Genomic DNA, 22,843 nt, shown 5'->3' with positions numbered 1-22,843 from the left:
ATCCCATCCCATCCCATCCCATCCCATCCCATCCCATCCCCATTCTTCCTCTGTAAAACCACTAAAGTCTACAGCATCACTCCAATTGACACTGCTGGCTTTGATTTATGCTGCTGCAGGGAAAGAGTAGCTGGATTTCCTGATGGCAAAGAGAGAGGGAATGTGTGAAAAGCAGGATGTACTCCCCATCCTTTGGGATTGTGTATGTCTTTGGAATTCTTGTGGTGTGTGTTGTGTTTTCTGTGATAATTTTGCAGTACAGTATCCCATAAAATGAAGATTCATGTGACTCATTTCCTTGCGAATCAAAGAGGAATTATGACTAGAGGTAGGGAAAAAAAATACAGTCAAAACTATTTCTACCAGGTGATAGAAACAGGAGTACAACACTCACGTTTAATTTGAATATACCCAATTAGTTTAGCAAAAATAATACTGGTGTATAAGAAAGTCTAGAAAGAATCCTTGAATTTACCTTTTGAAGACTGAGTATTTTAATTTTAGCTTCACCACGAAATAAAACCCCTGCACCCTGAAAATGAGCTGAGCAGTTCATGTTCAGTTAAGCATTTGATTTGAAAAATATGTATGCATAGGAACAATTACTTCATTCTGCTCAGAAAGCAAGAACATTTTCCATTTGGGGTCTCTCCATAAGTAAGTATTTTTAAAATGCAAAGGAGGGGATTTGGTCAGCAAATTCTCCTTCCATTTCCCTGCTGAAGAAACCCTGTAAATAAAAATCTGATTTTCTTGTTGTGACAGTGAGGAATACAAGCTTCATTGCACCCAGAAACTGATTCTATGCCTTGTATTTCTGTCCACTGAATAATTTTGATTGTCGATCACAGACTGAATTAGTTTAGGTCCCTGTAAATATGCCTTGTTGCAGCCTTCTCATTTCCATGCTCTCACCTAAAGAATGTCACCCTCATGAATTTTCCAGGCTTTGCCTCTTTCAAGAGCTAACAGCTGCATCACTCTCCAAAGAGGGTGCTACATGCATCTGTGCTGCTCTTCCAGCCCTGGCAAGCTAAATGCATGGTATTCTCAGTAATGCCCGGGCTATGATTTTGGTTTGTGGCTATTAATAGCTATTAGTGTAGGATTCTAGTACAAAATTTTCACAACAGATGCATTATTTTGACTATTATTTGGTATATCTGTCTTCCTGATGACTGTTGGATTGGCAGCCTTTTGGGGGAGAGGGGAAAAGTCCAAACATAGCTGTTTGCTCCTTTTCCTGTAGTGGAGACATTCAGTGGTCAGAGCCATCAGGTGGAGGCATCCAAACATTGTCCAAGGAAGATGGGCTGGCAGTTCCTTGCAAGCCCAAATCTAATTTGCAGAAGTTTAAAGGGACAATATTTCAGTGGAATACACAGTAATTCTTACTTCAAGGGCTGCACACAGTATGCAAGACTTTGCCTGCTGTGATGGAGCAAAGGGTTCAAGAGAAGCATTTGACATGGCAGGTTCTTTAGGTTTTTAGGGACTCCTTGCCTACTCCACGCTAGCCAGTCCTTCATGAGGATGTTTTCTTCTTTGTCTTTTATAGGGCTGACAAAAAACAAACTTCAACCAAGACAACTACTGCTACAGTATTATCATGGTTCTTTCAGAAGTTAAACCACTGCCAAGTCTAAACATTCAACAATTCATAATGTGACCTCAGGGAAGAACGTGAAGCTTTTTGCAAGTGCTTTGTTTTGGTTTTATTTATCTTCTGGTCTCTGAGCGCTTAATTTGGTGTGAGGATGCATTTTCAAATCTTTCTTTACCTCAGGAGAAAGAGAAAGAGAGCCAAGATCATTATGCAGTTGTTCCAGGGTTTGAGGTTTTTAAGAAGTGCATGTAGTATTTGTGTGAAGATTTGCAGCAAAGCTGTACAACTGGGTAATTCACTGTTACACAGTATTTTCTCTTCTTTGTAGTTACTTGGGCTTCCAGATGTTGATGATGATGCATTTGAAGAATATAACGCAGATGTGGAAGAAGAGGAACCAGAAGCCGATCACCAACAGATGGGTGTCAGTCAGCAGTGATTTTCTGAGAAGCTATAAAAAAATTTGGAAGCCTTTGGTACCAGGTGGGGTCAGGTGGTCCCACGCTAGCCTGTTTGAATTAGCATGTCACAAAGGGATGTCTGGCTGCCAAGATAAAAGTTTTACAAAAAATGGTTTTAAAAAAACAAAATAATAATCTGTGATGAGCTTTGCTAAGAAGTGACCTGAATTTTGCTCCTGCTTCAGTGGGTTTTCTATGGAGTTGTCTTGGTAGCATTCTGCCGTTATCAGTCTAGAAGTAGTTTTGTCGCTGACTTGTCTCTTCGATTTGTGTTCGAGAGTAGTGTTTGCTGACATGAATGTAGAGTACCAAGAATTAGGAGGCGTGTGGGGACAGTGCTGAGTCCTCACCCGTGACCTTTCCAAGGAAACCAGCGCAGAGAGCAAACACCACCTGTGCTTCTTTTTAGTTCAACAGCTATAGGTTTTTGACAAAGTACCAAATGTGGGCAGACTTCTGAAAAAAAGTAGTTTAGTAGTGGTTGGTGCTGCAGAAGTGCATATGAAGGCGTAGCAAAAATAATGGTGAGTAGGAAATCCGGGGGTTGTCAGACATCGATGTCATTTCACTGACACCTGAGTTTCCCAAATGCTGAATTAATATCTGGGCGTAATGGGCACCAGTATCACACATTATAACCAGCCCTCATACTCCAACACCATGTGATCCAAAGGCAAGTGCTGCTTTCTTACCAATCAAATAAAAAATAGCTGTCGCCTATCCCACTTCTGCATGACAACTAACTTTAAGCTTTGCTGGTTTTGGTACGCTGCCAAATTATTACTCAAACCCCGTGGCATTGTTCATTAGAATCATGGAGTCATAGAATATGCTGAATTAGAAGAGACCCATCAGGATCCTGGAGTCCAACTCCTGGCCCTGCGCAGGGCACCATGTGCCTTGAGCATTGAGTCCAAATGCTACTTGAACTCTGTTGGGTTTGTGCTGTGACCACTTCCCTGGGGAGCCTTTACCAGTGCCCATCCACCTTCTAGGTGAGGAACCTTTTCCTGATATCCAGCCTAAACCTCCCCTGACTCAGCTTCAGGCCATTCCCTTGGGTCCTGTCACTCGTCCTGAGAGTGAAGAGATCTGTACCTGCCCCTGCTTTTCCTCTCCTGAGGATGCTGAAGACCACAATGAGGTCTCCCCTCAGTCTCCTCCAGACTGAACAAACCAAGTGACCTCAGCCACTCCTCACCAGGCTTCCCTTCCAGACCCTTCATTATCCTTGTTGCCCTCCTCTGGACACTCTCTAGTAGTTAAATGTCTTCTTCACATTGTGGCTCCCAAAACTGCCCCCATCACTTGAGGTGAGGCTGCCCCAGTGCAGAGCAGAGGGGGACAATCCCCTTCCTTGCCCAGCTGGTGATGCTGTCCCTGATGCCCCCAGGACAGGGTTGTCCCTCCTGACTGCCAGAGCGCTGCTGACTCACGTTCAACTTGCCATTGACCAGAGCTCCCAGGTCCCTTCCCACAGCACTGCTCTCCAGCCTCTCATTCCCTGGTCTTTACACACAACCAGGGTCCCCTGTCCCAGGTGCAGAATCCAGCATTTGCCCCTGTTAAACTTCATACAGTTGGTGATTGCCCATCTCTCTGATTTGTCAAGGTCTTTCTGCAGGGCCTTCCTGCCCTCGAGAGAGTTGACAGCTCCTCCCAGTTTAGTGTAGTCAGCAAACTTAGTATTCCTTCATGTCCTGTGTCCTGGTTGTTAATGAAATGTTGAAGAGCAGGGGGCCAAGGATAGAGCCCTGTGGAACCCCACTGGTGACAGATTGACAGTCTGATGTCACCTCATTCACTCTAACCCTTTGTGCCCAGCCTGTGAACCAGTTGCTCACCCATCCCATGACATGTTTATCTACCTGTGTCCTGGACATTTTGGTCAGAAGGATACTTCTGATACAGTATCAAAAGCTTTACTCAACTCATATATATTACATGAACTTCCTTCCCTTGATCAGCTAGGTAGATTACCTTGTCATAAAAGGAAATCAAGTTCGACGAGCAGGACTTTCCCTTCATGAAGCCGTGCTCACTGTGACCAGTGACTGCATTGTACTCCAGGTGTTTTTATGTACCTTCCAGAATATTTTCCAGTATTTCCAGTTTTTGCTGGGCACTGAAATGAGACTGACAGGCCTGTAGTTTCTGGGATCTTCCTTGAGTGCAACTTGAATGCAACAACTGAAGCCATAAGGGTATCAACCACCACCAGGCTCTTGAGATTATGCTGGACCTCTTCCTGGGCCTTTGAGCTAGTCTGGGTATTTACACCTTATTGGAGGGGAGCTGAAATACTGCTTCAGCTGGTGTGAAATCTAGTGGGGTTTTGCTTATCAGGGGACTTGTTCCCCAAGGGGTTTGGTGAGGGTTTTAGTATGAAGGAGAAGACAACTCCTCATATTTATTACCTGTTTTATGTAGTTCTAAGTAACTTGGATGAGTGTCAGACTGTGAAGATGCAGGGTCTCTTTATTTACTTGCCTTTTGTACCGAAATATTAGAAGCAAAGATGGTTCTGTTATAATACAGCTGTTTTCCACAATCAAGAAAGATGTTTCTAAATTCACTTCTTTTTTTCCAATTTTTTAAAAACTGTAGAACAAAGGTCACATGCTTCAAAAGCCCTTTTATACAGAATTAGCTTTATGAAAACAAAGAGTGAGCAAGGATAAAATGCTTGGACAATTCCTATAAACAACTCGCTGTATAATTTTGAAAACCCTGTTGTTAATGATGTCTCCTTTTCAATAGATTTTTAAAGACTTTTTTTCCAGGGTTACTAAAGAGAGCAAGTTTTCTTGATGGTTTACATTTATGATGGTGTTTTGAGAGGTGAATAGCACATGACTTTTTCCATCAGAGGCAAAGATAACTGGGATGATGTTACCTGAGTCTGTGCAGAAGTGTCTGCAACACTGTAAAAGTCAGAGTTTAAGAATGCAAAAAAAAAAAAGTGGAAGAAAGACTCAGCTTAATGCAACTTGGTACATTCTTTCAGCCTGCAGGCATAGACATGGTAGTTGCAGCACCTTTTGTATGGACTAGTGATGTGAGAACTGCGGCAGTTCACTGTGTAACACTGTACAGCAGCAATAGGCTTTTTGCTTACTGAAATAAAGTCTAAGACCAGTGGTTTCCATCCCTGCTTTAAGCCCCCAGATTTTTCTTTCCTCTCCATCTAGGACAGATGTTACAGCCTTAAATAGAGCCTGCCTTTGGACGAACCTCTCTCTTCATAGCATCCAGTGCTTGGGTTGTGGCTTGCAGAAGTAGATCTTATGGGGCTGACTTTCCTCTGCTCTAGTGTAATGCAAGCAAACAATTTGCAGTAGTGCAAGCTGTAGGCAAAGTCCTGCCCGTTCAGGTTTGATGGGCACTCCCACCCATTTGTTTGAGAGGCGGGTGGCTGGAGCCAGTGTGCAGGTGCAGGCACCCAATGCACACCTGCCTGGTGAGCTGGGCAGCAGGCCTGGCCTGACTGGGACACAACCCTCTGCCTTTTTACGGCCCACCATCTGGCTCAGCATGTGGCTGCACAGATGAGTGCTGGCACAACAGAGGGGAGGGTGCAGGGTGGACATGGGTAGTAGCTTAGGACCTGCTGCTAAAAGCGCCTTGCATGGTGTCAGGGACCTGTGGCAGAGGTGTGGACTGGCCTAAATGCTGTGAGGGATTAATTCCACAAGGCTCAGTGGGAACTGGGTGCTGGTAGCAGTGGGATAGGAAGGAATTCATGAAATCAGGAAAGACTAAGATCCAGTGCTTGTAATTGCGTGCAGGAGGTTGTAATGTGTATTGCACTCTGCTACCTTTCCCTGCGTATCGATTGAATTGTTAATGAGTGGTTGAGCATTAATACAGTTGCAAGCAAAAAAACACTGTAAATTATGTAGATATATTATTATTATTTTCTGTATTCACTAACTCACTTTTTCTTTGGAATGTCGTATACTATTTAAGTGACTTCCACACAGACTGCAAATGCTGGACATCCAGCTCTTCTGCAGTGCTCTACCCTGCAAAACTCCCACTGAAGCCAGAGAGATTTTGTTCAGATAGGATCTGCAGGACCAGAGGATGTGTGTGTCTTGGTCCTGCAGAAAGCTGAGTGCTCTCATTTCCTCCCACTTTGCTAGGAGCTGAATGTGTTGAGCCCTGCTGCTGAACTGAAACATGACCAGGCAGCACTGAGCATAAACTGGAATTTTATACATAGAAAATTTAATTTGCATGTATTAAATGTGAATGAGCATTAATATAGAATGTATTTTATCAAAAAATATTGATTCCTTACTTTGACCAAATACGTTTCTCTATTACTGTGTAACTTTTCCATACTTGCCAAATGATGCAAGAGGTGTGGAACTGGTTTGATTGTACTATGAAATGTTTTTGTTTTTCATTTGTATTTTATTTTTCCTTCCCTCCTACACATATTGCAGTTAGTAGCCATTCAGTAGTTAATCAGGGGTAGCTTGACCCAGTGACTAGGCTGCCAGACTGAGACACAAGATTTGCCAACACTTGCATAAATGCTTGCAAACCTGGGTACTCGGTGAGATGTGGGTTTGTAGTTCTGCCATTGCCTTGCCCTGAGCTTTAGGTGGTTCTCAGTCTCTGAAAATTCAGGGCAGGCCTCCAGTTATGCATGCAGGCCTCTGGAAAATGTAGCAGGAGCAAGATAACTCCTTTGAAAGTCCCATCTTAAGCCTTTTGTGAAAGGGACTGTTGGTACTATTTGTCCAGCAGTGTATATAGTGCTTAAGGTCTGTGGGTGAACAGAGACATGCATTGTCATTACCTGTTCTCACAGCAAACCAGTAATGAAAGGATACAGAAGGCTCTCCCTTTTCCCTCAGCGTTTCTCATAGGCATTTCATGCTCTAACTAAATAAAAATACAGCAGAGCAGAGCCTTTTGCAGAACTGGTGCTTCTAAATATGAGTTGCATGAGTGCAGTCAGCAGAGTGCTACTTGGGCAATGAGAAATACATGTGATGCCAGATGGAAAGGCAGATTTCAGAACTGTGACAAGTGCAGGGGCAAGAGTGAGCAAAGCCCCTTCAGAGAGATGCTGAGATTTCTGAGACAGCCAAAGCAATCCTGCCAGGTATCTGCATATTGAATCCATGCAGTTTGTAAAAAAGCTCCTCTGGACACTACTGAGGCCTTAAGCTCAGTTGTGTTTTCCTGTTAGTGTCCTGCCTGATTAATGCATTGCGATGGTTGAGGGAGGAAGGGATAGGGAAGGCGAACTGAAAAGCCTATTCCTCTTCTTCAGCATTATGATATTGTGTGAGTTGGTAGGAGCAGCAGTCAGGGTACAGGAAGCTCCTTTTTTAGGTGGATAGTAACATCTCTTAAAAGGACTTGCTCATGAGAGAAAAAATTGTCTGTTATCTTGCAGAAACGGGGGGAATAGCTCGGCCCTGAGGACGATGACCTGAACCCTTACCAGACTTCAGCTCCACCTCCTGCCCTGCTCCCAGCTCTTTTCTAGGCAGTTTCCCTCCATGCCTAGCACTGTGCCTTTGAAAGTCTCATGCTTGTAAGAATGCCACTTTTTCTGGGAATAGCCATAGTTAGTTTTCCTGCATCAGTGACACGCGTGTCAGCTGACTGTGTCCCACAGAAGGTGTGCTGTGTGAGATGGTGGCTGGGAAAAGCGGGAGGGAGTTTCTGCTGCAGCATTGCTGAGTAGGTCCCTGTCCTTTACCCCTCTGCAAGGTAGGACATGAGTCTGTGACAGTGAAAACTATTGAAATAATATTGTGGACATTGTTTTGGAAAGCTGCTATTCAGGACATATTCCCAGCCTCTTCTAGCATCTTTCCTGATCTTTGTCTGGGATCCAGGGCTGATGTCTATGGCTGTTTTACTCAGTGTTAGCTTTAGCAGTGTCAGGAGGCAAGGTTGTATCCTTACCCTGTGTCCATACTTCCCTCTTGTCTGTCCTTACCATTCTGTTCTCAGAAGTTCTCATTCCCAGAAGAAGGGAAGCATAGGAAGTAGAAGAGAAATGCCTCTTCCTTCCCACAACCTGAAGCCAGGTGCATCAGTGGAGCTGCAGTTGAGCACCGTGTGAGTCACACTGTCCTTTCTCTACGGGGGCATGAGGTGGCATGGGAGATGTGCTATCCTTTGAGGACTGTGAGTTGTCCATGCCAGACAGTGGTTGTGCAGAAGACAGCAGTCAATTTAGGTGCCAAACCCAGTATCTTTTCACAGGCATTTACATCTAGCCAGGTAATATAGTCTCTGAAAATCATAACCCATTGAGGCTCTCCAGGTTGGGCATCCAGAAAATGAGACTTGTCTCGTTGCCTTGGTCACTGGGCAGTCTCTTTCTCAGTGCTGGCTGTTTTAGGTCTGGCCAGAGAACATAGGAAACTGGGAAAGATCCCTTCAGGGGCATTAGCTGGATGCCCCTTTCTGTAAATTGCTGAGCAGAGGCAAATGCTTTGTTTTATGTGTTTAATTTTGGCAGGACCTCCCCTTCACCCTAGCAGCTTGTCTCTGCAGACAGCTGCAGCTGGCAAAGCTTTGTGTGAGAGCCAGGCAGGAGTGACTCAGGGCAGCAGCTCCTAGACCCTGTAACAGGCTGGACTTTAAGTCATCATTGCAGGCTAAGCATGGATCTGAGGGCTCAGGGGATATGAGTTCCAATGCAGATATTTAAAGAGTCCTTCAGTTTGGTCCTTAAGAGGGCAGACCTTGTCACTTTGGGTTTTTATTGGACTTCTGAGACTTAGTTGCACTGTTGGTGTCTGATGTCTGTGGCAGGTGAGCAGAGGACACCTCTTCACTTAAACACATTTACTTGTACAGTGAGCCAAATTGTCTTTTACATGATCTGTGTTTGAATTTTTTTCATTGCTGATTTTTTTCAAGAATGACTGTCCCTAAAGGCACATCTGCATTATTGCAAATCCCAGTTTATACAGATCTGTGTAGCACTGCACTGTCAGTGCAAGCTTGGATGTAAAAAAAAAAAAAAAAATAGATTAACAAAAAGGGCCTTCATTTGTCTACAAGAAAAAAAAAAACAAACTTCTTTGAACTAGTTATTGCTGATTATAATGAAGCTTACTGGTTTAATGTAAAATACGTTGAACTTTGAAATTCCCTGTCTGTACCAACATGCTGTTGCTCATGTAGGCAAAGATCTGTGCAAAGGTCTTCCTTTACTGCATGTACAGGAAGCTTTCATCTTCAGGGGTGGTGGTGGTAGAAATGTCAGGTCTGGATTTCAGTCAGTGCAATTCTTTTGTCAAGTTTACTAATGCAGGGACTAGTCAGCCCTCAACACATCAAGCAGAAATCATGTTGTGCCATGCCATGCCAAGGCTGTCTTTGGTGTGGTTTCCACCATTTTTCTGGCTGGAAGACCTCTCTGTGTTTGGGACTATAAAGCTGTGAAAGGAGTCAGCAAAAGAAGTTGCCCTGTGAAAGGAGTCAGCACTTTCAAAGGTGTAAGCCTTCAGTGGAGCACTGGCTGCCTTCTGATCCTCTTTCCTTGTCCATCACCAAGGTGTCAAATCCAGCAGTGTCATTACACCATGAGCTTCCCATTAAAGATCTTACCAAACTCTGATGACTGATGGTGTCTTTTCTCTGTGAGCAAAATCAGCTTGGTTGTGAATCTGAGAGGCTAAAACACAGCTGCCTTGCGTGTGGCACAGGCTTGACTTCCATGGGCATTGCTAGTGCATGGTGGGATAACACAGTGTTTACAGGTGTAAGGAGGAGAAAATGATGTCGTCTGAGCTTTGGGCACTGCAAAGCTAGACCTCATGGACCCAGAATCATCAGGTGGTTTGGTTTGGCACAGTCTGAGGCAGTGGATTTGCTGTCAGAAGCTGGAAATTGGTAGTAGTATTTGTGTATGAGCCAGTATTTCAGACCTTGCAGGTCCTTTTCTGTTTTGCACAGAATAGGGAGACATCTGTTCTAATTAAGAGACACGTAAAAATGCTGAAATGAAAATGGTGATTATGTTCAAATAATTTGTCTCTTTTCTTTAAACACTTAATTGCCACTTTGACATCTTCTCATCCTGATTTAGTTGAAAAAGTCAGTCGTTACCTTTTGTCATCAGCCTCTCTGGTTGACATCTTCCAGCGCATGGAAGATGAAGTGCTTTAACTTAGCACTTGCCTTTGGCACTTCAGCTTTGGCATGAGCACTGAGTAGGAGCATGCCAATTACATGCCCTCTGGTGTGCCCAGAGCCCTAAGCGCTGCCTATAAAGTCATTCCTGTGGCTGGTGGAGTGCCTGCCAGGACTGCCTCCTTCATGCTGGAGCGTGCTCCCAACAGCACAGGTCCCGCAGCTTCTTGAGAGACCTCTGCATATGGTGGAAGCCACTGGACTGTTAGGTTCTCGTTACAGATGCAGCTGCCCTTGTGAAAACAGTGCTGTTTGCAAGCACCTCTTCAGCTGCTTGGAGCCTGCTGCCCTCTCAGGTTGCTGGGTGGGCTTCTTCCTGCATCAGAAGGTCAAGTGAATTTAAATAGTTTAGACATCAGCTGTCTGCTAGCATGGACCTCAGCCTTGGGACAGCCATCTGCCCTGCTGTGGTGGGGAGCTGCCCTACAGGGTGGTGGCTGCAGCTGGGGCCACTGCCATGTGCGCAGGTTTTTTTTTCCCAGCTCAAGTCTGTCTACACTCCAGCTCTCCAAAGTTATGTCACACCTTCTCCAGATCAAGAAATTAGGATACTCTAGGGCTATGATAGGCCTTGGCTTTGTATCAAGGACAGGTTCATTAGAGGTACTGCGTATGTGCTGCCTCTGTTGGCTTCTGCCTAATGCTCTGCTCCCCACCACAGCTGTCCTCAATCAGCCAGCTGGGAAATGCTGTTACTGCCCTTGGCAGCACCATGTGCTGTTTTAAAGAGCACATCAGACTTTATATTTTCTTCATCTCGCTTTATATTTTCTTCATGTTCCTTCTACTCTGTGACAAGGTTCTTGCTTCTTCCACTTGTTTACTGAGTGATGAAATGTAAAAAAGCATGTTTAACTTTATTTCCAATGCCTAAGTATATGCACACATGCTTTTCACCGAGTAGTGTGACAAGCTGTATTTGTGACACCGAGGCAAGGCTTTTATAGGTTTTATTGGATAAACTGATACTAAAAGCCACAAACTCCCAGCATGCTTCTCCATGCTGAAAAACAGCAATTCCATGAGGCAGTCTGATAGCCAGTAATATCTCCCCAACAACCTAACCTTGCTTGTACACATTTCTTGAGGTACTGCTGCCATAAAGGTGAGATGAAAGAGGCAGTGTTGGAGCCAGGGGTTTTATTTACAACTCCTAGTAGTGCTAAAGAGACCAGGAGTGGGTTGTCAGCTGTGTTATCCCCACCGTAGGGCTCCTGAGGAGCCTGTGAAGAAGGGCTGTAACATGCCATGAGCTTTGAAGTCTTTGTTTTTGGGTTTGTAGCAGTCCCCTAGAGGTCAGCAGAGCCTACATTTTGAAACAGCTCTAGCTGATGGTGGCTTTGCGGGAATGACAAAAGCAAGTTTGCTGGCCTGTGAGACCCTGCTTTTTCTCTCTGGCAGTTTCGGCTGTTGCTGGAGAAGGGATCAGGCTGGGGAAGAACAGAATCAGCTCCTGGGGCAGGAAGTTCTGCTTTGGAGACAGGCTTTTCCTTTGCAGACAAGTTGAGAACCTGAAGCAAGAGGGAGAAGCAGCTGGAAGATGGGTGCCAGCATTGTCAAAGCTGCACAGGGCCATGGCATCTGGTGCCTACACCTCTTGGCTCTGATGGTACCCATTCCTTCTGGGATCATGGCTGAACTGTACAGCATCAGAAGCAGTGGCCCAGCAGAGCAAGCTCTGCCCCAGCCGTGCTTTGTGTTGTGTGTATCTGCACTTCAGTGCTGCAGTGGTGTGGCTGCTGATCACACTGCTCTGCTCTCAGTGTTCACCTGTGTGCACTGTGCCATACTGGCCTCAGCCACGCTGCAGCTGCTGATCAGATGTTACCGCTGCTTGCCCAGATCCTTGCAATCCCAGCCTACTTCATTTTACCTGCCATCCTGGCCCAGGACTGGAGGTGGAGCTGAGTTTTCCCCAGACTTTTTCAGCTTCTGGGATAGGAACAGCAATGGAAGGGAACCAATCTCTGCCACATTGAAATGACTTGAGGCTGACAAACAGGTCGCAGACAGTCATTCCATGTACAGTCAGCACATACATTGTCCATGCATTCCATGTCTTTGCCTTGCAGTAAGCAGCCCTGTCAGGGGGAGACCTGAAACCAGTGCCTGCAGGACACTGCCAACATGTGCATCACATTTCCCAGTAATGAGAAAATTAGTTACCTTGAGTGGACGTCAATTGCCCTTGCATTTGCCCTACACACTCGTTACCTTCTCCCCCAGCTACAGCTGCAGGCCAAGTGACTGGGAGTGCAGTTTGCAAAATATGCCTTTCTCCCCAGCTTTTCTCCTGGTCAGCATACTCAGGTCTATGGCTGCCCTTTTCTCTATTGTTTAGCTGGAAACCTCCAAACACAGCTCTCCATTTTCCTCTGTGTCCTTAAGGATCATATGCTCAACTCTAGCAAAGAGCAGAGACTTGCAGTTTTGGTCCAGGAGACCACATAGTGCAAGAAATGCAGTGATTCACACATAAAATCAGTGCCAGTTTTTATGCCTTTGCACTGTCTGGTTTGCTTAATAAAAGTTTGGAAATTTTTATTTTGGGTCTTCTTGAAGGTTTTTCCTTTTTATTATCCTACTGCTCCTTGTCTACTGTATTTCTTTTTGTTTCTGCAAACCCCTTATCAGGGAAGGCTTTGAGCTGCCTGTGAGTCATGGAGCAGTGATGGGGAGTGGCCCCTCCGGGAGCTGAGCGTGTGAGTTTGGGCCCAGCTCACATCATCTCATGACAAAGGCTGCTGATGGGTCATCCAGCTGTCAGTGGCCCTCTTGGCTGCCGTGCCTAGGGTGGTCAACCAGGTGCTGGTCACATATCTCCTCCACGTGCCTCTGGCTATGGAAAGTGAATGCCTTAACCTTGATGAATTCAGCTGTTTTTTGAGCCTTCTTAAGTCAATGCACCAGGCTGCAATTAAATTATTTATGCAGAACATAAATTACAAAGCACAGACCATGGACCCTTTCTTGCCATGGCAAAATATCTGAGCCTGAGGGCATGACAGTTTTATGGATGCAGTAATCCATGTGCTGCAGATATAAAATGGGATAATGAAATGTTTGCTGAGACCTCTCCAACTGCATCAGGACCAGGGCATGAGTGTGTGGTTTTCCAGCTCTGCAGGATAGCAGGAGGCACCTTTCTGGGAATCACCAGAACAAGGCTCTCACTAAATTCCTTTAGGTTTTGTCAATGTACAGGGGTTTTTTTTTTTGTTGTGTCATCCAACAAAAGGGAGGGCACTACCTGCAGAACTGGTAACATGATCACTAACCAGGGTTCATCATCACTCCCTGTATCCTCTCAGGCAGAGATGAGCAATCAAGTAGGCAATCAAGCTGGCCTTGTACAGCATCCCTGCTAAAAGATGGATAGCATTGCAGCAGCAGATCAGCAAAGGCCTAAGGAACATGCTTTCATCCATCAGCACATAAAAGAATTCAAGAGGGAAACTGGGGATAGACTTGCCATCTCTGGGTTAGACTTGCCACCACTGGGTTATAATCATTAAGGTTCAAAAAGGCCTCTAATTAATCGTCTGAGTCCAGCATTTTACCTAACACTGCCAGATCCACCACTAAACAGTCTTCAGAAACATGTAAGAAGTGGTAGAGATAACATCTCAAAACTGGAGTGTTTCTGGAAAGGAGTCATCTGTGTGGAACCCAAGAAATGAACGGCAGCCACTGCCCCACTTCTTCCTCTCACCAGTCCCCAGAGGGGTGCTCTGTACCAGGTCCTGCTTCAGGAACTGCAGCTAGCCTCTGGCCCGTTCCCCTGTCACTCAGCTTCTTCAACCTTTGCAAAAAGAGCATTGGCAGGACCCCAAGTCCTTATGACTATACCCAGCCAGCCACCACACTGAACAGACAGGGTTATTTGCTGCTCTGTGAGGGTGGCACTGCTGCAGGTCTGAGGCTAAAGTCCTCTGCACCCTTGGCACAGCTTGTCACCATGTCCATTTGCATGAACTTGTACATGTTATCACACATTAGAGCTTTCACCACCATTATTTCAGAACAATAAAAATCATGTTTTCCTTCTTAATAAAGTCTTCCTCCCACTGGCCCTGCAACAGGACTGTTTGTGAACTGTATTGCAAGCCTTACCCATGGAGAAAGGACCTGCCCAGGCCTACAGCTTGCTTAATGGGATGATGATGCTGAGAGTTACTACAATCAAAGTATAGTGACCAAGTTTAGCCATTCAGTCATCTGCAGTGGCCTGACACTTGCTGTTGTGTATCAGACATTTAGACATGCAATCAAATTACACAGAAGATGTGAATAGGATGCTTCTGACTACTGCCACTGAAGCCAGCATGTTTGCTGGGCAGCTCATATGGTCTTGCAGGTCCCTGAATCCCTGATGTCCCTTGCCTTAGCAGCTGCTGCTTGTCAGAGTAAACCTTCCAGTCAGTGCCTGTCACCTACCTGTCATTTCTCAGAATGCATGCAGTCTTTTCCGGCAGTGGTACTTAAATAGTCTCAATCTGCATTCTCAGTATCCCATTAAAATGATTCATTAGCCGTGATAGCAGAGGAGTAGAGCATCCAAGAAAAAGGAGAAGACTGATGAAATAACCAATGTTCCTATTAGCTATCCTGGCAATGGAGATGGTGAGCATTTGCTCAGAGTTACATCTTTACTGACACCTGCACTCTCAGCCCCAAAACGGTCACAGTTCACAGCCTCTCTGATGAACAGCACAGCCCCTTCTAGCTAAGGGAGGCATTCCTTTCAAGTATCCTTTGAAAGGTCCTCTGTCCTCTTCCCCGCTCCTGTCCGCTGTTGCTGATACTACTACAGCAAATGGTATCCAATGCAGGGAGTGTGGGAGCAGGGATGTGGCTCACCAAACTACAGCCAGCCAGAAGAGCAGGTCAAACACACAGGCAGGAGCTACTGCCAGCAGCCAGTGAGCAGCAGCCTTGCATGTGGAGCTGTCTTGACCACAACAACACATCAACACATCAGGGGACTTCGCAAAGTCCCCATCAATCTTGTCATAACCCTGGCAAGAGAAGGTGAGGTGGCAAACAGGGGTTGCAGAGGCTGACCTGCCAGATCTGCAAGACCCTCCTGGCTATTTTCACTTTAATATTCTGTTGGTACCATGTGAGAGACTCCATGTGAATCTGGACTGACTCATCCCTGGAAGAAAACCCTGTGTGGGGAAGAAACAACTCAGTCTGATGTCCTGCTCTATATTTGAAGCAGCAAAAGTCTGGTTTTCTGATTGTGATTTGTGATTGTCTCTGCTGTGATTGACTGCATTCCTTCAACTCTATGTGATACCATCTTTCATTAACACCATGAAGGTTACCTCAGAAATCACAGAGTCATAGAATTGTGGAATCACTAAAGTTGGAAAAGACCTCTAAGATTCTTAACTCCAAAGGCAAGAATCTTCTTTATTTCTTAAAGAAATGCATGTTTTGTGATGAAGTGTGGGGAATGAAAGTATCCCAGGTCTGCAGGTAGGCTGTTACTGGGGACACCCAGTGGAGTTTCATCCTATGGGAATAGAGTGGGCTGGACCAGCTTAGTTCCTCTGCAGTGGCTCTGACCTCCTGGCAAGTTAGCACTCATGATATTAAGTAATGCCGCTGGGTTTGTTTATTGATAAACTTGTTAAGTTGTGAAATCTGGGTGAAAATACACAGTTAAGGCTGATTTTACTGACATAGCTCAGTGGTTACAAGAGCCTCTTAAAAGGGTAAAATCCCAGTTTCCCCTTCAGCTTAATCAGTGAATCTTGGAGCTGGTTTTCATCCAGCTCCTGCTCTTTTTGTACATCTAAACGATTGCTTTATAGCTTCATAAAGAACTCCAAAAGATGTTTTGGTGTTGCCTTTTCCATTTATCTTCAGGATTTTCTGGGTCATGGAGTCCCCAGTCATGCTGCTCTGGCATGTGTCCATGACTTCTAGAGGTGCCTCAGAGGGCAGACAGCAGGGATGGACCTTGAATAAAATGGCAGTGATCCAGGAGAACTGGACAGTCCACCTCAAAGCCTGGGCAAAGGCACAGGTGAGAAGCCATGTGCTGACCAAATCCTGCTGGAGTCATCAGCTGGGTGAGCCACAGTGCTGTGAGCCAGTGTTCCTGTGCAGAGGTGGCACAGCCATCCTGTGTATGCCAAGGCAGGCACCCTGGCATAACACCTGCTTCCTCCTATGCCAGCATAGGAAGTTTTCTTCCTAGCCCTTCCCCAATTGCTTGTTTCTGGACTCTGGCCGCTGTTTGCTGCTCCCAGTGCCTCTGGTACAATTGTCTGCAGAACTGTGAAATGAGCTGGGTCAAAGATCAACAAGGGCAAACAGGTTTCTGGTTTCTTCTGAAGGGGCGATTTAAACCTCAGTCCTGTTAGCAGCTCATTTATACAGTTGCTTCAATTCAGGGAGCAGGGGATGACAGCATAAGGGGACAGGGATGTGCATAGGAGGGATGGGAACATCTTCAATTGGCTTTGCTGCCAAAGCTGGCTAAACAACATCCCTACATTTCAGTTCTGCTCTCTACTCATCACAGGCTCCCATCACTTTGCTGGCAGATCCTACATTGCTTGAAGGATTTACTCCATTTTCTTTTAGGGATTAAATGGTTCACATAGTTCGACATTTATTCTGTCATGGCATATGTGGGACTATCATTAACTTTAAAAGGAATGACACATCCATCCAGCAGAGAATAATCTGCTTAATGGCTAAACAGGAAAGTTGTGTACATTAAATTGCAGTCAGCTTCGTGATGTAGTTTTTCCCCATGTTAAAATTGAGACTCATTTCAAAACAGGAAATTAATTTTCCCTTGTTTTTATTCATTGGATGCCATAAATACAAACCTGCCCCTTGACAACCTATAGAAGTCTCCACTGTGATGTATTTATAGGACCATATGTGCCATAGATGCCTTAATGTAAAATCAGCTTCTGTTTTTTTTTGGACTGATGGCTTTTGAAGTGACAGATAGCCTGGGACAACATTTGTCTCAGCTCACACTCTGTGCCAACCCATGAACAGCTTTTACAGGCTGAACTTAAGCATTTGAAGTTTTATCTTCTGTAAAGCAGGAGACAAAGTGATTTGAAAGAAGGCTGAAAAAATTTAGGTGGACAATAAGTACTTGATTTGCAGAGGTATAAGTTACCACCCCATATTTAGTTGTTCTCAAGAAGGGAGTAAAATCTGGATTTATTTCATCAGAAAATTCAGACCAATTGCACTTAAGCCCATGCTATTCTTTTAATAACTAAAGTTCTGGGTACAAATTTGCATAAACAAGCATAGAAATTCTTTGTTATGTGTTTTAATGTATGAAGTGGAAGTAGAGTTAGAAAAATTGGGAACTATGGAAGAGTCACTGAGGAACCAACAGCAAGACTTGGGACTACCACTTGAACTACTACCTTCTCCATTACACATTCAGCTCTTCAGTAGGTGTAAAGCAGTTGCTGATACTCATATTTAGAGTGCATTTACATTTACCACTGTACTGCCCACGCAGGTTCTGAAGATTGTGAGCAATAGGCAGCCCCTGTCTGCACAGCAGCAGCATAAGCAGGAGATAGCACCTGGATGGCATGCACACTTCTAGAGGAGGTCTAGCTCAAGTGGGACTTCATTCTGCATTTGTTCACTCATTTCTCTCCAGCCCTGCTCTCTCAGTTGTGTCAGTGAGATTATTTGTCAGGACACACGAGAAGAGACTGAAGACTTGATTTGTGTTGAAAACAACCTTGGTACAAATGAAGTTATTTCTAACCCAGGCTGGTTCACCTTTTGGCCCCAAAAGAGGAGATGATGGAATAACAAGTGGGGATTCTTAAGGGGCGAGGAATAGCAAGAAAAGAAGCTGCAGCTGAAAGCAATGTGAGTCAAATGACTGCCTGAGATGGTGGTGTGTCACTTCTTGTGTACATGCTTCACAGCTGTTTGGCTGTGGACCACGTTGTCCATCCCAGTCCTCAAGTGCTGGTTGAAGTTACTCCTAAACACCAGTGTTCAAGTACTTGAATACATGACTGTGTTAATTAATGACTATTAAGATATCATCAAAAGTGGAAGAACAGAAGTGAAGCTCCTTTCATTCATCTCCAGGTTACAAAAGTACCTGGAGAAATCAGGACAAAGTGTGTTTCCTTCTCTACAAATTCCCACATCACCCTCCCCTTCATTCCGACTGGATAAGCACTTCTACTGCTGGACACTGAGCAGCTCTCAGTGGCTAAAAACCAATTCAATCAGGCCAGATGTGTGGGACCTACATCTGGGTTAGAATGACCCCCTCAGCCACAGCATCTTTCCTGAAGACCAGGGAAACGTCTGAGGTGGAGTGGAACAAAATCGAGTTTCCCTGACGCCTCTCCCAGTTCATTTGCAAACCTGGGGGATGGCTCAGACTTCTTCCCAGCTAAGTTCTGGTTAACTAGAAATGTACCAGGCATGTACTAAAGTACCAAGCAACATGCTCAGTACAGGCAAACCAGAAGCCAAAGGAATATCATCCTTGATATTTTCTTTAAACAACAGTTTCCAGTATAAATCGTGCATGCTACAAATGTGCTACAGTCTGGTAATTAACATCCTGTTGTTGATGTGTGGGTTGGATAATCAATACATTGTTTCCTGTCTTTTCCTCTCCCCATCCCAAATAAGTAGGTTCTGTGAGTGCTTTTCAGGGCTGCCATTGGCTCTGAGTATGAGCTGTCCTCAGCAGAAAGTACACTGACAGGAGCCACCACAAGTGAGTACCTTAGTCCCCTCTCTGGCCCCTTGCCTCCATCTGCCTTTGCAGCCTCTGACACTCCATGGGGAAAGAAGCTGCAGCATAACTTCCTGACTCTTTTTCCCTATCCTCACTGCTCCTGGGAGAGCAAAGAGGGAAGCTGGAGCCAGGGTGGTCCCATCCAGCCTCACAGCAGCTGCAGCCCTTCACCCTACAGGGTGAAAGCTGCTGGATGCTGCAGTGTGAAACCAGGGTAATGGAGAAGTTGGTGCCTTGCAACATTTTGTATTAATATACATGCTGTATCGTAGTTGTCTCCCTGCATATACAATCTCAGAAGCTACCTCTACTATCATCACTTTTGAAATAAAATATAGTCTTCTGTCTGGCATAAGCTCAGCCACAAAGCAAGTGCTCCTTAGAGCTTCAGACTTTGGAGTGATTGTTCTTAACACAAGCAACAGGCAGCATTCATTAAAGACCTTAATACTAGAGCAGGGTCAAGCTGAGAAACTTAATATTCTGCTGCTTTACAAGTACTAACGTGACACAAATTCCTCCTGGCTTCTGCAGCTGCCCAGCATGATTTGAAGAGATGAAGAGGGAAAATGTAACGAAGAAGGAATGGAGTTTGGGCTACTAGATGCACTGGATACAGAGGAGCTTCACAGATACTGTTTCTTGTTCCCAGAGAAGGAGCTCAGATGGCTTTAGGCAATTTGCAATTGCGAGGGATCGTATTTTATTTTTCACTTGTGGCCAAGTCAGCTGCTGTATTAAAAAATGACCATGGTCAAAATCAGTGCTGGACACGGCTACGATACAGGAGTGAAAACCATGCTGTAGTACATCTGCTCCCTGGCACACAGCCCAGCACGTTAGCCAGAAGTGTTGGGGAAGAGGAGGAGAGAGAAGGAACTACAGCCTCCAGAGGCTTCTGTGTTCTGGCAGCAATTATCACTAGGACAAAATCTTCCCATTTTAGGTGTGTTTGTGCATCCCTGTGCAGGACCCTCTTAGAGATACGATTCATCATTTTCCTGAATAGGAGCAATCTCAAGTGCAGATTCACAAGCTTTTGTCCTGATCTCTGACTGGGACCCGTGACAGGGTAGGGCATTAGGTGCTTGAGGGAGCGTGTGGGGGGATGCAATTACCAGCCTTGCCGGCCTGGGCAGGTGTACAGGGAGGCAGCCAAGCGGGACTAGGAGATCAGTATAGGAGCTTCCCTGAGAATGCCCTGGGGTTGCCAGCCAGAGCAGCAGGACCCTGTTATTCTTCTGAGTAACAGCCTGTGTTTGCTTCAGGGAAGCAGATCCCCCTGTGCTGCCTCATCCTGCTCGCCCTACCCAGCTGCTGGAGACTGCTGCAAACGGAGTCCCAAAGGCAATGATTGGGGGTCGGAAACCTCCTGACCCCCACCTGCCTCTTGCTAGAGCTCTGCAAGCTCTCACACATGCTGCCAGTCCCCAGGGGGTGATAACTGTAGGATGGAGTCTTGCATTGTAAGTGCTTGGGGAACTATTTCTTTGTCTGGGTTTCTCTGCTGCCGCCACAGAGGGGTACTGATCTCTGCCGGGGAGCCCTGTGTGCAGTCACTGTGTCAATATTTAATCATGGTAATTAGTAACAGGCTGGGTGGCTCAGGAATTCACAACTCAGCATTTACCTCATCCACCCCACCCATCATTTGGGCACGTAAGGGATGTGTCTATGGCAGAGAGGCAGAGGCTTATGGAAGTGCAGCTGCCCCATTTTTTTATTTATAGGCTTTTACAAATCCTTTTGCTCTGATGGCACATGATAGTGTGAAACTAGGAAGAGAGGAACTTCCTTCTAGGTCAAAATAAGTTCTTTTTGTATCTAACCCATGGACAGCTGCCCTTTGCTACCAGTGTTTTAAGGCTTTAGAAAACCACAGACTTGTGGCAGAGCAGAGAGCTGCCTCTTTCCTCTTAAAACTGGGTTAAAACAAAGCCCTGCATGCCTCACCAAGCTCTATCTTTGCACTGTAGCACAGTAGAACATACATCCAGTTACAACAATCAATGCCCTGCACTTTTCCCAAAGGCATCAACTACCAGGAGTGGGTCCTCTCTGTTTCAAGGCATGAGGCTCTGCCAGCAAATTGGGGCTAAGTGCTTCTGAAATCTTTAGGAATTTCTGTTCAGGAGTTACAAATTAAGCTCTCCTTGGAGACATCATAAATCAGATCCAAGGCTGCCTGTTTTTAAAAGCCCTTTCAACACAGCAGAAGGACTCTCACTTGTGATGTACGTGAGCCATGGCTCCAGGTTATACCCATTCTTCATCTGTGAAAGTTCAAGTTAATAGCTGGAGGAAAATGAATTAATAGGTGTAATAAAATGAAAACCAAATGCAAAGAGTTGCAAGGGGAACAGGCAGTAAATGGCAGATAAAACGTAACACTGATAAATGTTTCTGGGACTCTTTTTCTTGTAAAAGAGAAAATGCAGAGAGGAGATACTAAAGGTCTGTGAAGTCATAAGTGATGTGACCATGGAGAACAGGAAAAGGTTTTAACTTTGGCCTCCAATACAGGAAGTGGGGGCCACTAAATAAAACTTGCAGAGGCAGGTTCAATTAAGTTCTTCACCAAAATGTACTCAAGTCCTGAAATATGTTACTTAACACAGGATGTGCACCCCCAACATTTCACTCAACTAGTATTTGTGGAAGAACAGATATCTGGGGGGAACCAGAAATGCTTGAAGTGGCCTTCCTCCTCTTTTCTTTTTAGCCTAATTTCTTTTTAGTAGCAGAGAAGTGGTATGTAGCCATCAGAGTGGGAGCTGCATTGAGTCCTGAACAGGAGAGACCTGTCAGACAGGGAAAGAAAATTCACTGTTCATATGAGAAAACATACATCTGCACCACATATTGAAACTTCTGGCATTAGCACTTACTGCACAACAGAAGACAAGTCACTGGGTCAGTGTCTCCTTCTCATCCATCTTTATCCTCTCATATCCTCATCAGGGCACTGATCACACCCTATCAGCTGTCTAGGATATATGACTGATGGGATATGTAGGTTTGAGGTGGCCACACCACTCACCAGTCTCAGCAATCTGCAGAAATATGGATCAGTGGGCCAAGTACTGATAGCAGTGCTCTAACACACGGGGTAAGCTGTGCTCCTGCTTTTTTAGAGTGCAAATGCTACAAAATATTATAAATACAGAGTAATAAGCCTCTCCTGCTGCTGGCCTGTGGGACCACAAACTGGGGGGAGAAAGTCTATAACACTGTGGCATAGCAAAGAGAGCAACAAGGCAGGGATTATCTGCAGGGACCAGTGTGAAGGGACCCAGGTACTTGGCTCTCTCTCCTTACACAGCTGTACTGAACTGTCATCTCTGTGATACCTGGTGAGATCCACCTACCAACGTATCAGCTGCCCACTACCTCACACAATGCAGGAGACCTCAAGAGGTCATTATCACCTTTCTCTGATACCTGTGTGCACATGCCAGTGTGTATGCACTAACTACAGTCACGTGAACACCTATGCATGTATTTTTATAGAGATATAAACAGGGATTTTGGGTCCGCTGCTTTCCGAGCAGATGAGGATTTGGAACTCTTTCCTTCCCAGAGGAGGCAATTAGGTAGTCTGTTTTAATAAGGGCAGTATCCTGTTCTGCCAGTGATCGGTGAGGATGACTGCCACAATAGCCAAGCGGTGCAGCCAGTGAGCATTTGACTCAATCACTTCTTGACAGGACCTGGTCTCTGTGGAGCATTCATAAATAATTATGCTAGGGGCATGGGAGCTGCCTCATTGCTGCAGACCCACAACAAGACAAACAAAACCCCAACCAAATTCTGAATATTTTCTAA

The 22,843-nt window shown here is 45.3% G+C and overlaps 1 protein-coding gene across 3 annotated transcripts in view; it reads left to right on the top strand.

Annotated features, from left to right (window-relative positions):
* MTURN (maturin, neural progenitor differentiation regulator homolog) overlaps positions 1–22,843 on the top strand; it is a 65,119-nt gene that overhangs the window by 10,497 nt on the left and 31,779 nt on the right. The window contains exons 3-4 of one of the 3 annotated variants that reach the window (XM_062509052.1): positions 1,935–2,089; positions 7,484–9,505. In XM_062509052.1, the coding sequence (XP_062365036.1) occupies positions 1,935–2,045 (111 nt within the window). In that variant the 3' untranslated portion in view covers positions 2,046–2,089; positions 7,484–9,505. Of the gene's footprint in view, positions 1–1,934; positions 9,506–22,843 lie in introns of those variants that run through there. The other 2 variants (XM_062509060.1, XM_062509041.1) reach the window with 2 other exon arrangements.

This window comes from Cinclus cinclus, chromosome 1 (assembly GCF_963662255.1).
Source record: "Cinclus cinclus chromosome 1, bCinCin1.1, whole genome shotgun sequence".
NCBI lineage: Eukaryota > Metazoa > Chordata > Aves > Passeriformes > Cinclidae > Cinclus > Cinclus cinclus.
This window is presented reverse-complemented; position numbering and strand designations above follow the sequence as displayed.